Source organism: Quercus lobata, chromosome 2, assembly GCF_001633185.2.
Source record: "Quercus lobata isolate SW786 chromosome 2, ValleyOak3.0 Primary Assembly, whole genome shotgun sequence".
Lineage (NCBI taxonomy): Eukaryota > Viridiplantae > Streptophyta > Magnoliopsida > Fagales > Fagaceae > Quercus > Quercus lobata.
In genome coordinates, this window is record NC_044905.1 from 24,755,498 (window position 1) to 24,774,422 (window position 18,925).

General features: G+C 32.3%; 1 protein-coding gene and 1 long non-coding RNA gene across 2 annotated transcripts; both read right to left on the bottom strand.

Moving 5' to 3' along the window:
* Window positions 1-1,039: 1,039 nt before the first annotated feature.
* LOC115977991 (protein MKS1) lies at window positions 1,040-2,367 on the bottom strand. Its single transcript, XM_031100022.1, has one exon. The coding sequence runs from the start codon at window positions 2,018-2,020 to the stop codon at window positions 1,316-1,318; it is 705 nt and encodes a 234-aa protein (XP_030955882.1). The 5' UTR covers window positions 2,021-2,367; the 3' UTR covers window positions 1,040-1,315.
* Window positions 2,368-5,512: 3,145 nt separating this feature from the next.
* Window positions 5,513-7,716, bottom strand: LOC115978191. Its single transcript, XR_004088660.1, has 2 exons — window positions 7,479-7,716; window positions 5,513-5,918 (listed from the first exon to the last, which is right to left on the bottom strand). It is a non-coding gene; the product is annotated as an uncharacterized LOC115978191 (long non-coding RNA).
* Between the last annotated feature and the right edge of the window lie 11,209 nt (window positions 7,717-18,925).

Sequence of the window (18,925 nt, forward strand, 5' to 3'; positions counted from 1 at the left end):
TTCTCCTAAAGATGAACCAAATATATTCCTATTTGGGCTAAAACCCAAAAGTACCTACACATAACAAAAATAGCAACAACCACTTTGCACTCGCATTAATTATTATTATTTTTTATAAAGGGAAATGCTAACGGATGCTCTTAAGGCCAGTTAACAATTTATTTAAAGAAAATTTTTATAGGAAAAAAAAAAGCGATTAATGTTTTGACAGCTTTTTTCATTTTCTATAAAAGTGGTGTCAAAACTTTTTTAAAATGAATTGTTAACCATTGCCCTAAAAACACCCGTTAGCATGATCCTTTTATAAATTAATTACCCCTGGCACCCTTTGGCATGATTCTTTTATAAATTAGTTACCCCATATGGTTAAACGCATGATGTGGCTATCAAGAAATTTGTATGGTAAGATTGGTATATGGCATCATGCATTAGAAACGAAGTAAAGATTTAGATAAAGTAACTCCAGGTAAAAAAAAAAAAAAAAAAAAAATGATCAATTGCATACTGTAATGCAAAATATGAAATGAAAGGCAATCACTTTTATGTATCAGTCACTTGGCGACTATTACCACATATTACAAATTGATCCTAAAAGAACAAATCTACGCTAATTTCATCACCTTAGTTTTAGGTGCCTAGAGTTTTCTTCAATGGCCCCGTTCAACATGATAGGTTTTCTTGATTGAATGCCGTGCATGTAATTATGTAAATGGCAATGAAGTCATTGAACTTTTAATACATCAATATACCCCTAATTAAGCGGGAATTTTTTAACTCATAATGAACCACCAAATATTGAAAAGAACCAAAAAAAAAAAAAGTGTTGCTGAATTGTTTTTCCAGATAATATGTTGGCAAATGAAAATTAAAATTCACTAGCACACCTGCACTGCTGCAGCCACATTCTGCATTAATGCATCTAACCAAAAAAAAAAGAAAAAAAAAAGAATAATAATATTTCTAACATGGTGGATGAGGAGGAAGCAAAGTGTAAAATTTGCGCAAAAAGCATTACGAAGAGAGAAATTAAAAAAAATGTAAATGTTGCAGATTACACGCCACAATCCATAACAAAGAATGTAATCAAAATAAGACAAAGATGAAATTTGAGCCCAATTGCCGCCAACATATGGCCCACCAAATTAAAGTATTTGAGTAAAAGAAACAGGTAATGCCATTAATAAGTTTCCAACAAGCATCCACACCAAAATTAATTTCTTCTAGAGTTTTGTACCCCATTATATCATCTTCAGCATTAAAGCTACACCAAAAATGACCTCTATACCTCTCTTCTCTTTCAGAACCAAAAAGAAAATCAATTGTCAAATAAATTGTGGAACAAATCAAAGGATGGTGCAGTTGGGGAAATCATATAAGGTGAAAAGAAGTTTGAAGGACTAAGCATGAAACTACCTTCTTGGTAATTTTTGCTACCGGCTTGAAGCGCGGGGCTTAAATCATGCAAGAAGGAGGTAAACGGGCTAGGATCAGATGGTGGAGAGAAAAAGTTTGGAGGAATTGGAGGAAGTGAAGCCGGCCCTGGTGACAAAATCCCCGGAAACGAACCCGTCCTATCAACCCCATGAACCATCTCCATCTCCATCTCTTCCACACTACTCACTTCCCCAGCTTGCTGTTTCTTCTTCCCTTCAGGAAACTCCCTAGCCTTCTCTATCGTTGCATAACAAGCCGCTGGTGATAGTGCGCCGCTGTTTAATGGATTAATACTGGACTGAGCTGCTTGCGCTGATGAGGAAGAAGATGATGATGATGATGACAAACCGGTTAGGCGTTGAACTAGGTTCATGAAGTCATTAGGGTTGGTGTGAATTATCTTTGGTGAGACCGTATAGATTATGATCGGCGGGCGAAGCTGAACTTGTGGTTGTGAGGGATGTTGCGGCGCTAGTGGTGGTTTTTTGATCTTGTGGGAATCTTTATGTACTCTGAGAGGTGCAGGACGAGGACCTTGGATCTCTCTTTTGAATGATTTACTGCCAGGGATGTTTGATGGATCCATGCTGAATAAGGAATAGAGGTAAACAAGGAATAGAGATAAGCAGAGAAAGGGGAAATTATTTGAGGAGATGATGATGATGATGGTAATAGTGATACAAGCATTGTTGATTTAGTTCTCAAGAAGTGTATTTAGAGCGAACATGAAATATTTAAGGGGAGCAAAAAGTCAATGGAGTAGAGAGGAATAATTAAATAGATAATATAGTAAAATTTGGCTACTTCTTGGTGATATATTATAGACATGGTATAAAATGGCCGGTTTCGTGGTGCTATGAATGTTTGAACTTGTCTAAACTTTTGTGGGGGTGTGGAAGGGGTCATGTACCACGTAAGAGAGGGACATCATGACGTAGCATGCATGTCCATGTAAGCTTGTATATGAATTCAAGCACTGGATAAAGTGAATTGCTATCTTGACCCTAGTTGTATGGATTGCTTGACTGAATGATATACATGGGTAGGTAGCACAATTTTGGACTAGTACTGTTGTGTGGGCTTCACAGCATAGATTTACAAAGACTTCTTGAGTACATTGTGAGCCCAAATGTGTACTTGTCGTATGTGTGTAATTCACGTAATCATATAATATTCTAGTAAAAAATCAAGAAGAGTGAGTGAGTTAGTGATGTGTATATATATATATATATATATATATGTAGGATTGCAAAAAGTGGAGTCAGGTCAGTTTAGATTAATTGCAAGAAAGGCCAAGAGGTGGAGCTAAGTTAAACAAGTTGTTCATTGGTTATTTTGCATAAACCTTGCAAGTAATTTGTAAAAGTAATTCATATAAAAAAATATTGTATAAGTAATCGAAATCTATGACATTTCATCGTTCAAGAATAAGACGTAACTTTATCGCAATGCTTGTCAGTGAGCAAATTATTCAGAATTAGATGGTGTGCTATAGCTTCCAATTGACCTTTTAATTAGGCAGACCTGATAAATTAAATTGGATATGACTCAATAATCCTTCCAAACATGAATGATAAAAAAAGGGTATGGGCCATAGAAATAACTAGGGGTGTGCATAAACTGATTGCACCGTTGCTACCCCAGAATTGATGGAGCTGCACCACTCAATGTACCGGTCGATAGAACTGAAATCGGAGATTAAAGGCTAAAGTCCATTTTGATGCTGGTTCGATGAAGCCGTTATAGCTAGGAAGGGTAAAATGATAAGAACCAAACCGAGTCGAGCTTTATATATAAATCTTCACAAACACCTCAAACCCTTTGATTTTTGAAGTTCATAACTCTCTCTCTCTCTTAAAAACCCAAACGTAGCCGTTGGAGCAAACCCCTAAGCTCACCACGAAAAACCCACACCAAACAAACCCGAACCTTAGCGCTCTCTCTCTCTCTCTCTCTCTCTCTCTCTCTCTCAAATCAATAATCTCTCAGAATCTCACTCTCCTTTCTTAGACACAGCAGTGACACCACCACCACACACACACACACAAGCTCTCCTCATTCCTCTTCAAGCTCCAATCTTTAATGCCACCGCTCTCACAAGTTTTGATCTTAGGTACATTTTTTTGATGTTTTGAACTTTTGATATGTTTTTGTGGGGTTTTGATATTTGTAGTTACAAAGTTTTGATTTTTTGTGGGTTCAATTTGATCTGTGTTTGATGATCTTTGATCGGTGGGCTTGAATTTGTGGATCACTTGTCTTTTGATCTATGGGTTTTGATCTTTGTGGTCACTAAGTTTTTGATAGAAGTTGGTTGAGTGAGTCTTTGATTTGTGGGTTAGTCTTTATGGGTTTGAAACTGATTGCTCCACACTGCATTGGTGGAGAAAAACCGCATTGTTATAGGTTGGAGAATCGACCTCAGGGTGGTATGCAACATGATGATTATGGGAAAACTGACCTCAATGGTCCTAAAAAAATTTGGGAAAAACCGAAACAACCGAATTGTGCACACCCCTAGAAAAAACAATAATATGTTTTACTCCAATAAGTTTCTAGGCCGAACCCGATTTGACCCAAACTTGATTGAGTTGAACTTGTACCCGATGTTCTTGTTCATCAAGCCTTTATTACAAAGTTTTAAACTTAATTGTTGTATTGACTCATTTTTAATGTATGTTTGTATACTAAATTTTCTATATTGTAGAGAGGTATTAATGACATTACTCATCAACCCAACAAGCAATTCTCAAATATAAATATTTTTAGTGCCAAATCTATACTACATAACATGTTGGGTAAATTAATATTCCCCCCCCCCTCCTAAAGTATGAGTTTGGATTAGTTTTTTCCCCTCCTAACATTTTAGTTTATTTGCTTATGTACAGTTTTTAAAAGCCTCAATTTTAAACTAACATTTTATAAAGTAAAAATATAAACAAAAAAAAATACGTATTTTAGGCGATTTTAACCTTATTTCATATTTTGTGAGTGTTTGGATTGCACTAAATGTCTGCGTTTTGTTGAAAAATGTGGGTCCTACGGCACTGTTCATGGACCCATAAAAGTCATCCAAATACAGATTTTAATATAAATTTGGATCCCACAGCACTATTCACACATTTAAAAATTATTTTATTACAGTATTTTCAGTTTTCAGCAATAAGCGGTATCCAAATAGATCCTTTATGTATTCTTTTGTATGGTTAATTATTAGGCTAGCAAAGTATTTGAATTAATTATCAAATTATAAACTTGAAGATTTTTGTGCTATTCGACTCCTTTTTTTTTTTTTTTCTTTCGTATGTGAAAAAATATGAGACTAGAGAGTGATTAGCATTCACTTAATTAACTTATAGAGAGGTTATATTTGTACTTATTCTTTTAATTTCTGTTACAACTATGAAACAAACATTTTTAATCGTGAGGTGATGAGTCTTGTTCACGGTATTTCTTTATGTGGATACAGTGGATTGCTTAAAGTGGTGGACGTTTCTATCATTTGCTTTTAAAAAAAATATATATAATGTATTACAATTTTCTTTTTTTATGTGATTCATTTACTTATTTTTCATGCTTACTACACTATTTGTTGTTTAACAATCGTGATCCATTAACATCAGTTTTGGATTTAACAATCGCCTATATATCAAAATGCGACACATGTTTTTGCCAGAAAAGGACAGCAAAAATTGGTCATGTAATCATGTTTGTTCGAGTACTGCGGGTCTGTATGCATTATAAAAGGAGCTGTAAAATATGGAGCTTATGTACGTAGTAAATAGGAAAATAGAAGATCTTATATATGTTAGTATAGTCCACTTGGCATTAGGGATTTTAATTATTTATTTATTTTTATTTTAGCAAATGGCTTTTTAAAACCTCAATTATATATATTTTTTGAAGTATAAATATACTTTAACCTACTTTTAACAAAAAAAAAAAAAGGTTAAATAAATTGACGCCAAACACATATATGATAATAGACCTGAAGATAAGAAGAAAGAAGATTAACTTTAACATCGATTTTTTTAAAACAAGTATCCCAATTAGTTGCTTTATTAATTACAAAAACCAATGACAATAATGCAGACGAGAAAAGCTGCAGATTCTCAGTCGTAGATGACGACTACTTTATTAACACTGAAACTCCATACACGCACGTAGGAGCTAGGACACACATCCTTTTCTATATTACTATCTAAAAGTATATAAGTATATATATATATATATATATATATTTATGACACCACCGCCATTATTGTCTTCCTAGCAACAACTTATGCAGAACCAAAGTATATTATGGTTCAGGCATCAAGCATAATATTATAGCAACACCAAGCAGCAACTTAATTATTTGGGACACAGTTACATATATTAGTAAGTATTAGTGAATCAATTATATCCACCCCGCCCAGTGGTTTTGTAGCTGTTGTATCCTCCTCGCCCGGTGGTGTTGTAGTCCGCTTGAAGGAGCCTGCGTCCTACAATTAGGAATATTATGTTGTCAAATACTTGGATAGACACACAAATGTTGTAAATTTTCCTTACCAAAGTTATGATCATTTAAAATTAAAAAAGAAAGGATAAATGGGCAGCCATAAAGTTTTATATCTTTTCTTGACCTTTAAGTGCTTGAACTGAAAAAAAATGGTTGAGGTGCTTATGCTGTCACGAAGTTATAAAGCTAAATTCCATTGTGTTTGAGCATTCACAATGAATTCAATAATGTTCTAGTTAAAATTTTATTAGAAAGTATTTAAAAAAAAAAAAAAAAACAATCTTTTTGAATTCACTCAACAGCAAACTCTCTATTCTTTTTTATAATCCGTATAAATATTATATTTGTATTATTTATTTATTTTTTACCAAACGTTATATTTTTCACACATTAAAAAACGGGAAAAAAAAATATTTACTTCTAAATTTCCCTCCTTCACCTCCCTTCAACACCATGATTGAGCCCACCGCAACCACTCCCACAACTCAACCCCTCAAGATCATGGTCGGAGCGGACTCCTTCTGGTGCGCCTTGAAGGACACCCTCGTCTCCCACCTCTACTCTCTCAACATTAAAGTCGAAGATCTTGGCACCTCCACCTACTACTCCATTGAAACTCTCGACCTCTTTTGCTTGCGGCGCTGGCACAGAGAGAGAGAGAGAGAGAGAGGAAAATGAAAAAAATGGACTTGACAAACCAAAATTTGGGAAAATGTTGTATTGATGAGTTCATTGTTAATGCTCTTATAACTCCAATAGGTTAAATATATATCTAAGCTATTAGACAATTTGTGCAAAACATATAAGTTTAGATTTTGAAAGGAAAATGCTAAAATTAGTGTTGGAGCTAGAATTTTGAGTTAGGAGAAGCCGATGATCTATGGATTGTGGTTGGTTGGGCTAGCCGATATGTGGAGGGGTGGCCAAGATATTAGAGGGAGGAGGGGCTAAGTGTTGGTTTCCTTGAGACCGATTTGAATTATACCCTTATATATATATATATTCCTTTTGCAACTCGGGGCAGGGCCCTAGTGTGCATCCCTGATTATAACTAATACAATTTTATTATGAAAGACTAAAAAAACTATTCTAACATGCAATAAATTTGATTGATGCTATTTATACAAAATACTAAATGAGGAGTTGAATTATTTTTTATGAGCGGTACCGGTAATAGATAAATTCATAAAACCTTTTTTTTTATCTTGTGATAGATAGGTTAGAATCTTAGCTTATGAAGTCCACTTCATATAGGCTAAAATATATACTAATCACTTCTTGATGTATACAGGGTTCAAAACTCAAATATCAATAAGACGACAATTTTATCAATTGAACTAATTAAAACATATATAAATTCGTAAAACTTAACATAACGAAATTTGTAGTATTTATATAAATACTAATTAGTATCACCCATTTGAAAAAGGGACTAGCAAAGAAATTGCAATTTTAAGAATAAATAGAAAAGTTTAGCATGCTAAATGAAACGTTTGAGCCAAGTGGAATAAAAGAAGCTCAAAGAAGGCCATTTTCTACAAACCAAGCTTAAGTTCTGGCACCGCATTATGAACCACAGCAGTAGCCACCTCAAAGGACATGAGGAGCAAGATTGCAAGAAGAGCAGCCAAAAGCAAAAACTTTGTGGCCCTATTAGCAGCCATTTTTTCTATACTAATTTCAGAGGAAGAAGATAATTTTTGCTTAAGAAAACAAAAATCTAGAGTGAAGATTACAGTGGGAAGTGTTGGGCTAAGAACACAAATTTATAGGTGTAGATCGATGAGGATGCTGCTGAGATTACTATATTGGGAAAGCAACAGGTTATTATAAAAAGATGTGGTAGCTGGACTTGGGAAAATATACAACTTGGTCGATGCCGGTCAAGTTTATCAGTATAACGTGTCGTCTTCATTACTCCCCATTCCATTGTTATTCACACTTTACTTCAAATTTTGCAGCTTGTAAATATGGGTTTGATATAGATATGTATAAAGTTTGCCGGTCAATCTTCACTGCTATATATATAACGATAAAAGTATTTTCTTAGGCTCCTTTTACGTATACTCTTTCATATGATATTTACAGTTGTACAGGTTGAAACTAGGGACGGACCCAGGTGGGTTCCACGAGGCTCGGGCGCCCTGGTTTATTTTTATTATTTTATTATTATTATTATTATTTTTTTCTTCTTCTTCTTATTAGATATATAATTTTTGTAGTTGAGTTCTTCTAAAACCTTAGGCGCACTCCAACTAGTACCTATCTAACTCAAAAATTTAATAAAAAAAATACAAAAAAATTCACAAGGGTGATTGTATTTTAGCAAAAAAATATTTTACCACAAAAAAATCGTGTGTTATTGAAGAAGTTAAAACTAACTTTTTTGCAATTATAGTAAATTGGTATAAATACTAGTTGACTATAGTAAGTTGTTAAAAATATAATATAATATTTTTATTAAGATTATCTCTCTGCCTTCAATTAAAAAACTTAAATTATCTCTTTTCTTTTATTATTTTAATGAGTTGTTTATATCATTTTAAATGAAGTGATAAAAAATAAAACATTTGATATTGAGTGTATTGTAAAATGATGTAGTAAAATAGATAAATTAGTTTTTTAAGATACTAAAAGCTAACGTAGTACTACTACTGTAAATGCTCTAACTTCAACAAAAGAAGAAAAAAAAATCCTTACTAACCTAGTATTAAAAAAAACATTATTATTATTATTTTTTTTCGTCTTTGTTGGTAGATGATTGTATTTTAATGTATTAAGAAATAACGATTTTGTGTGTTTATAATTTGTTAATGCTATATCGATGTTTATTTAGAGTTTTTTTTTTTCTTCTTATACTCTGACTTCTTCTAGCTTCCTGAGTCCGTTCCTGAATTTAACACACATTTTTAAATGACAAAAAATGTGATATCCATACCATATTTAAGACTTGAAAAGTGATTGTGAAATGGAGTAATGTATATGAGAAAATTATTATCTTATTATATTATTATTATGAGCTTAGGATGCTTTTAATTTTCAAGCGCCTGAATATTCTCTTGGATCTGTTACATACACACCAAGTAATGAAGTAATTATTCTTTGAAATGACCCCAAAAATGCTGCTTTAACCTTAAAAACTATTGGTTCTCCCAAAAAAAAAAAAAAAAACCTTAAAAACTACTCCTTCCGTCCCATTTTTTTTTTAAAATTCTATTTTAAGATGTCTCAAAATATTGTCATGTTTTTAAAAATAAAAGTCATTAATTTATTAATGTTCTTATTATATTCCTATTAATTTATTAATTCAATTTTTTGATAAATTTTTTTAAAGATAATTTTAAAAATTTATACATTTTTAAAAGGTAGATAAAATAATAAATAATGTTTATTTAACAAGTTTAACTTTTCAAATATGATTAAAAAAAAAGATTAAAAATAATAAGACGAAGAGAGTATTAGACATATCCCTTCCGACTTTTAAGTTTTGTTAAAGTTGTAATTTACTACTACTACTGTCACAAAAACCTAGGTTATCTATCCTTCTTTTTGTCACAAAGTAGCTACTTTCTCTAATTTCGACAATTTCCAAGTCAGGCCATCATAGAATTGCTTGGGAAGTCGTGGGAGAAAATTTGAATATATTCAAAGTAAAGATGCATCATATACGCACTTTTTTGTGAGAATTGGAGTCATTGGACACCGGATATATAATGAGTGCTCATGAGATTTTTTTTTTTTTTTTTCCTTTCATATAGCACCTAGAATGCTTCATCGGTCATCAAAAAAAAAAAAAAAAAAATAGAATGCTTCATCGCTTGTATATATATGTACTTTCTTTTGATTTTTTTGTTTATTATTGTTTCATAATTATATATGTATGTCTTATAACTTTACACGTAGGATGGATATGTGTCTTTGAATTTGTCTTACGAGCGTAGTGAAAGTTTTTGTAGCTCAAAAATTTCAGACTAGAGACGAGCTTTTTTTGACTTGAAACTTTAAAGTGTCGGTCAAGCTGCATTCATTTTGTATGGGTAAGTGTCATTTTCTCCCCGCTCCACTTGTAATTGGGCCCTTATAGTCTTCTTCTTACAGATAAGTAGAGAATTTTAAAACACAGTCAAGGGAAACTACAGTTTTGAAGCAAGAAACAAGAAACAAAAACTACCATGACCATGTACCATTAATTAGACTCTATAGTACATTCCTAGCTGATAGGTTAAGCTAAGCTTTCGCATGACGCTTTGAAGTGGAACTCAGCCTCTTCTTCATATTTTTTGGTGGTGGATAGAGCATGTGTTGTGCCCTTTGTGAGCAGTTTGCTGGGTCAACCGTTTTAGAAGAACATTGTTTTATAACTTTTTTTTTTTTACAAATTGTTTATATTAAAGAGTAGGTAGTTATAGCGTGTTTGGTTGGAGGTGATTTAGGGAAGATGGAAGATAGGCAAGGGAAAAGAGGTGGAAATATGACATTTTCTCTTGTTTAGCAAAGGGAGAAAATAAAATAAGGTGGAATAAAAGTAGGGTTTGGGGAATTCGTCAATGGCCTACAAATTGATAAATAATTTATTAAATTTATAAATTGCAATTTACACCTTTAAAAATTGGATTCATCTTGATTTTGTCTCATAAAATTCTAACATTTTGAATTCGGAACCCTAAAATCATATGTATTGCTTGCAAAAAGACTATTTTGTTGATTTCAACAGTTGATGACGTGTTTATTATATGTCATCTTAACTCAAAAATCATATAGTTTTTATGTGTTAAAACTACACCGTCTTATGAGTGTAAAAAGAAATAAGAATAAGTATGGATTATATTCTTTATTTTTGTTTTTAGTTTTTGTTATATTTCTTTCACATCTCTCTCTCTCTCTAACTTCCTTACACAACAAATTAAATCACAGAAACACCCACACCCAACCAAGCCACCATGAAATTAAACCCATCCAAAATCTCTTAACCAAACCTCAAACACCAACTCATTCCACCACACACGCCGACCCAGCTCTCCAATTACTTTGGCTACTTGTGGTGCCCAAAATTTCAAGCCAAACCTCAATCACCGTACACGTTGACCAAGTGATTATCATCAACATATGCCTTGTGACCCAATTACAAAAACTTTACCCCAATCACCAATATGTGTGTGTGTGAGAGAGAGAGAGAGAGAGAGACAGAGAGAGAGAGACAGAGAGCTTCCAGTGTTGACTTTGGGATCCTCAGTGAATAGACAGCGTAGCTATGGATTGGAGTTAATGGAAACTAATGCGTGTGTGAGAGAGACGAGACAGTGGTCCATTTTTTCCTAGTGCGTGGGTCAATGGGTGTCTTTTGTGCTTATGGTGCTCGTGTAGTGTAGAGGTCTGTGTGGAGTTGTTACCAATTATTGAGTTTTTTAAATGTGTGATTGTCATGTGAGTTTTGAAAATGTGATTTTTATTGGACAAAAATTGTTTCTCGAACAAAAAAATTGATTTGGAGGTTTGGTTATATGTAAGAAAGGTACTAGATACCTCACAACACCTAATAATAATTGATACATAATTTTGATTATAACTTAGTAACAATTAATGTGTGCAACATAGTATAAATAGAGTATCTCAAGTAAAACTTCTATATTATTTCGATAGTATTTTGATTGAAACTTGGTAGTATTTTGGCACTATTTTGGAAAAACTTTTAAAACAAAGTTTTCAATAGGAAAATTACATCATTTTGAGTTTATTTGGCACAACAAACACATAGCATTGAGCATGGATGAAATGGTTTGTTGCCAAACTATACATAATGTTAAGGGCCCAAATTCAGAATTTGAAGCCCAAATTCAAAATTTGAAACTTTATGTGGTAAAATAAAATTTATCCCAAACTTTAAGGTATAAATTGAAGAAAAGAAGAAAGAAAGTAAAGGTTAAAAAACAGGAAGAATAAAATAAGAAAAAATAGAATAATATAAATATGTTGACATGGCTTTTACGTGGTTCAAAATGATACAATTTTGAACAGGAAAACTACATCATTTTGAGCTTAGTTGACACTTAGGGTCCATTTGGATATATCTTATTTTTGTTGAAACTGAAACTAAAAATATTGTAGCGAAATAATTTTTAAATGTGTAAATAGTACTGTGGGACCCATTTTTAATGAAAAAGTTCCTGAAAAGTGTAATTTGTGAGACCCGTGAACAGTGCACGGGTGCACTGTTCACAGTTGATTTGTCAACAATTGCGGGTTGAACAAAAAAAAAAAGAGAAAAACACAGATTACAAAACGCAAACGCCAAATTAATTTGAATCCAAACGGGTACTTAATAGAAACATCTTAGTGAACATAGATGGAATGGTTTGTTTCCAAGATGATACATAATGTTAGGGGCCCAAATTCAAAATTTGAAACCTAAGGGATAAAATCAAAATAAACCCTAATTTTAAAGGTATAAATTGCAATTTAGTTTAATGCAAAAATGACCCTTATCTTTAAAGGTATAAATTGCAATTTAATTTAATTTCAAAACAAAAACCTTGCTTGACTAACTGCATAAAAATGAATCTCTTGGTTGGGAAGCATGAAAATAAGATAAGCTCCAATAGCATCTTGTTCAAGAATGTTCTGTCACATTCTTGGGGTCCACGATAGCTCAATGGCTCGGGAGAATTGCCCCAGATTTAGGTTTTATTAAACATCTAGCTTGATTTTGTACCAAGATCGTAAACCCAACAAGGCCAAATTTAGGCCTAGGCTTAAGGCCCCTCTTTACGGAAAAGGTCCAAATGTTGTAGAATATAATAATTTTTCTAAAAGAATAATGTTATGAACGAACATTTTCAAAGCTCTTTTCATAGTATTGACGTGTCAAGCTCTCAGTAGAGCAATATCCCTTTTACATGAGCTACTACTAACAACACTTTTTATTAGCACCAATTGTAGCATTTCATTTTAGTAGTTATGAAAAAATATTGTGAATTTTTTTGCCTACAAACTTATTGGAAAAAAAAAAAAATTTACTGGGTGGGTTGTGTACCCTTGGCTCTCCTTTAAGAAGACTCATCAAATATTGGGCTAATAATAACCTCATGAAAAATATGTTATGAGCGTGATATATCATCATTATATAACAATCAATTTTCTCCAACAACTTGAAGTTTTAAATTTTGTAAACCAATCTCTTTGCACGTTATAACTTATATTATTAAGTGAAGTTGCAATAATGTTTATTAAATTAGATTCTTGTTATAATTAATATTGTAGATAGTATTTCTTGCAATAATCAATTTATAGAAAATATTTGGTGGATGATGAAATAGTTAATAGAAAAATAGTATTATTGTAATGAAAACTATTATAATAATTTTTAAGATGTAATACAACAATATTACATAAAAATTTATGTTTAAAAAAAAATACATGCAACATATGCAAAATATTACTCATAATGCCTTTTTGTAGTAGTTTCTGCATAAGGAAAATTTTCAAAATAAAAAATTGATAAAATCTTATTTAAGACTGATTGTGTCAAAAGAAGATTAAGTGGAGTAGCTACTATCAATTGGAAAAAAAATGTTAACAAAATCTAAATACAAAAACTTTGTTAATAATTTTACCTTTCATAAAGAAAGAATGACTTTTAAACAAAAAAACTGTAATATAGAAAGTTAAATAATATATGTGTGTAAAATTGACTATAATTTATTGGCTTGAGCCTCAAATTTCTTTCTCATTTCTATCTCCACTGTTGCTAAGCACCCATAGTGGCATAGGCCATGAAATTGGAGTTTGATGCTCTCCTTCGCAATTGTATTAGCCTATTAGGTATACCGTTCCCTTTAATAGAGCTCAAAAGTTCATTGGCTGCAAATGGGTTTTTCAAATCAAGCATCATGATGATGACTCTATTGAGTTGTACAAAACAAGGTTTGTTGCAAAATTGTTTCATCAACAACCTGATTTGGATTCCAATGAGACTTCCAGCCCTAATGCTAAACCCATTAAGATACGTACATTCTCTCTTTTGATGTGTCTATATATATATATATATATCCTTTAGATTCAACTTCACCTATGCTCCTTCTCCAAAAATAAAAAAACAAAAAAACTTCAACTATGCTCCAACCTCGGATCGTTGGTGAAGAACGTTATGGGTTGGTACGTGCAACAAATTGATGTTCAAAATGGTTCTTGCATAGTCAATTGTCTGAAGTGGTTTATATGTCTCAAGTTTTGGGATTCACCCACCCATGATTTCCACATTATATTTGTAATTTACATAAATCCATTTATGGCTTGAAACAAGCCCCACGAGCTTGGTTTTCAAGACTAACTAGTTGGTTCCTTTAACTTTGGTTTTGAAGGATCTAAATCAGATTCGTCTTTGTTCATTTAAACTAGTAACTATGTTTTTCTTAATCTATGAGGATGATATCATCATTTCCCGCATCTAATCATCTGCTATTGATGATTTCCTTATGCATTTGCTAACTGACTTTGCTATTAAGGAATAAGTTGGTCTCAATTTCTTTCTAGGAATTGAAGTGGTGCTAAAATCCCTTGGTGTTCAATTGTCACAAAAAAAAAAAAATGTTATATCTGAGATAATCTTAACCGTACTAAAATGTTGGAAGCCAAGCCAGTCAACTCTACCATAGCTATACATACATCTACTCCTCTTTCTGACATTGAAGGAGATCGATTTGATGACGTTAACTTTATGCACAAGCACTATTAAGGTCATTGTAGCACCTCTCCATCACTGGCCAGATATAACCTATACAGTGAATAAAGTATCTCAATGTATGCCTAAACCTACAATCCTTCATCTGCAGTTTGTATAGAGACTTTGCGTTATCTCAAGCATACAATTCATTTTGGTTTGCAGCTGAAACACTGATTGGGCTAGTTGACATGATGATCGCAAATCTGCAAATAGGAGCTTTTTGTCTCCTAATTTACGTGAGAATCACATTTGTTGGGGTCATAAAAAGCATAAAACTATTGCATGATCAAGCATTGGAGCTATTATAACGACAAGGCCTTGCCAATGCTGCTGCAGAAGTGTAAATGGTTACTGGTGATGCAGAAAATCCTCAGTTGAATTTTCGTCTATGTAGAAGGACAATGATGTTGGATTTATTTAGAGACGAACCTGCAATAAAATATGAAATAGAGAAAAAGAAATATACTGGTGTGGTGTTTGCCAAAAACTCTTCAATGATTAAGTTAGAATGAAGTTCAATTGAAATATATTGCAAAAGAATTCAACTTGAGAGTAGTTTTTGGGATGAGAATTGTGTATCTTCTCCCTTTGGTTTGTGTGAGTTTTATAGCCCTTATCTTCATTGTCTAGATGAATATTTGCATTTATGGGATATGGAGCCATTAGTAATAATGACTGACTTTTATTGTCTGTTAATGGTTATTCGTTTGTTGGTGTCGTACGTTACTTCTTAGTTGTCTTGGGCATTGAATGTCTTTTATAGCTTTGTCTGTTATTGATGTTCGTACGTTACGTATTGCATTGAATAACATTTAATTCTTCTGTCTAGAGATGGACGATCTTGATAAATTAACATTCATCAATAATGAATGCAAAGACGTTATAGACTTCAATGGTCTTTTACCTTTTTTACCCGTTGGTCTGTCGGTTACGCTTTTGCCTGTCTGGTGCGTTAACCGTTACTCGTGTCATTTATGGGGAACTCATTTAATGGACGATGTTGGCTTGATGGATGATGCTGTTTTTCTCTTCTTTTGTTATATGATAGACGAGAGTGATTTTTCTCCTTTTCAGATACAGTATTTGCTAAATGAGCCGGGTGTTCATATATATATATATATATATATATATATAGTGAGCCCTCCTATTCTTTGGTGTGATAACAGCGGGGTTACTTGCCTCTCCTCAAATGCAGTTTTCCATATTTTGCATAAAACATGTTCAAAATGATTTCTACTTTGTTTGAGATATGGTCGCCAACAAATCTCTTATTATTCGATTATTGACCATGGCGATCAATTAGTCGATATTTTCACCGTGCCATTATCTCCATCCAGATTTGCACTTTTATGGACAGGACCACATAATTCGGAATGCAAGCTTCAACTTAAAGTAATTGTAATAAGATCACAACTCAAATGTGATTTTTTTAATCTGCCACCACCTACTTTCGTCCCCTCAACTTGGAGACGTGTGTCAATCCATCAAGTGAATATGTTAAATAAATATGTCCTGAATTCGAGTCAAACATAGGAATTAAGAAAATCAGTATTGGCGGATTCAAAGAAAAATTCAAAGGGGTAGAACCTATGTTGGTCCCGTTCAATGACAAAGAGAAGTGACACAAATAGATTATAGGGATGGGAGACGTGAGTAGCTATTGTTTATTGAGTTTGCTATCAGGGTAGCCTGGGTAGGAGATATGTTACCATCTGCTAGGGTCCATTTAAGGTGGCATAAGATCACCTGGGTGTACAAACACAAACGCTACTGGATTAAACAAATGTTACAGACTTAAAAGAACTATAAGCTTGATTTGTTTGATTTTGATGAGGTACGAAGAAAAAAAAAGGATAATGACAAATAGCTAAAGACATATTTGTTGATAGGCATTGTTAATTCCTAGCTGAAGCAGCCTTTCCGGTGTCATTGTTTTCATGGGCCAGCTATGGGAAGTTGGAACAATTCTAGCCATGCAAATGAAAGTCATATTACTTGCTTTCATGACACATGATGACGTTAAAAGGTGATAATCCACCATTTGTGATTGTTCACTTCAACAAGTTGTAGCAAAAAATGGTATGAAATATTAAAAGAACCAGCTTTTATTAGAAGATATTATACTTTACTCTCTAATTATACTACATTTTACACATGCATTTTTAAACTATGAGAATACACACTTACTAAACTATACCCATTTTTACACTTATCCCTCTAATCTATGAGAATCCACCCTTTGCCCTCTTAAATATACCCATTTTGCATTTACCCCACCATAAACTATAAGAATGCATACTTACATTTTTTTTTTGGAGAATCACTTACATTTTAAACTCTTATTCAAGGAATGTGATAATAATAATAGTTTAAGAGGAGTAAGTCTGGAATCTCATAGTTTAATTAGGAAGACAAATATTACGCAGGTAATAGTTTAGAAGAGTAAATATGCAATTTCATAATTTAAGAGATAAATGTAAAAGTATAATTTAGGAGGTAGTGCATAATTTTCCTCCTTATTATTTAGATCTAAGATTAGTAGGTCATTTTTTGAAATTCTTTGGTTGATAATTAAGTCGGCAATAAAATTGTGGGTTAATAGCTTCAGCTTGTATGTGATTGGTAAAGAAAATGACAAATAATAACTTTAAAGCAAGCATGGCCACATCTTTAGACCCCGTTTGTTACCGTTATTTAAATAATATTACACATATTTTTACACTTTTTCACTCAGAGGTCCTCATCCTTTAATTTTGATAGAAGTTATTGCCAGATTTTGCTCTAGATGTAATGCCACTACACAAGGCTGATTCGTCCATCCATCGTGATCTTCACTATCCTTCTTCCCACTGTAAACAATTTGAGAATTGTAGGTACATATGATTTGTTAACTACCACTGGGTTTGAAAACCTAGCCGATAAGACTAATCATACAAGTTTTATTTTTTAATTTATTTCAATTTTTAATAAAAGTGGAATTCAAATTTTATCTCTTATTTTTTACCACAAAAAGTTTTTACCAGATGAGTCAAAGAGAATTCACTACTAATCATACATATTAATAGTTTATAATATGAATTATGACAAACCCTGCTAACCACGTTAAATTTTTAAGCAAAGAGAAGAACATAAATTGAATAACTATCAGCCAAACTTGGCTAATATTTATTACACACACTCGCAAAGTGTTTACCCTTCATAAAAAATATTGGAAAGCTCCTGAGTACAGGTACTTGATAGATATGAGGAGACACTGGTTTTGTAGCCACTCTGCCTAGCTCATTCACCATACATTACACACAAAGTCCACCTGCCATGCATTAGACTACTTGCATAAGTGCTTATAATAAATAAATAAAAAAAAAAAGAAAAAAGAAAAAAAAAGAAGAAGAAGAGCACATTTTAGTTTTTTAATTAAACCCAAAATTCATATACATCAAACCATGCAAAGTTTGTATAAAAAAATATGGTTACGATAATAGCCATGTAAATATTCATTGTCACTATTTATTTTTCATTTAGTTCTTTATTATTATTTTTAGGTATTATGAAGGAAGAGAGTGGATAGTGGTGATCGCGTGTGAAGAGAAAGAAAACAATTAAAAAAATAAAAATTAATATTTTAATGAAATGTAAAGTAAAATAGATAATGTAATGTGAGGTGTTCTGAAAAGTGAGCATGTAAATTTAAAAAAAAAAAAAATTTAAAAAGAGTAAATTCTTATACTAAAATAGATAGAAATTTTTACATGAGATGACACAAAAAAAGATATATTTATATAACAAATTCAGTCTTGATGTTTTGTTGTTGTTGTTGTTGTTGTTAGGAGCAAATTCAGTCTTGATGATTACAGTACTTTACACTTTTCAATAGGCCGGCTCTAGGCCAAGATCACTTGGGCCTAGGACTAGCCCTAAGGGCCCGTTACAAAAAGTCCTCAAAGATATTTTGGGATATAATATTGTGTCCTTTTGTAAAGCGTTTTCAAAACCACATTTTTTCCATAGTACAACTTTTTAAATTTCATAATCTCTTTCTAGTTATAACATTTTAAAATAAATCTAATTTAAAAAATTGAAAAAAAAAATTTTGCACTCTTTCCTTAACTTTCAAAAAGTCTCCAAAGTATTCCACCAATCAAAATATAGCCTAATTGAAATCATAAATTATTTCATAAAAAACAAAAATTTTATGAGTGTGACAAGTTATTATCCACGATTAATTCTCTCCAACAGTTTTAGAATTTAATTTTTGTAAACCAATATAATTA

Bases quoted from the DNA above. Each gene is read 5' to 3' on its own strand.
- LOC115977991 (XM_031100022.1), bottom strand. From the start codon at position 2,020: ATGGATCCATCAAACATCCCTGGCAGTAAATCATTCAAAAGAGAGATC.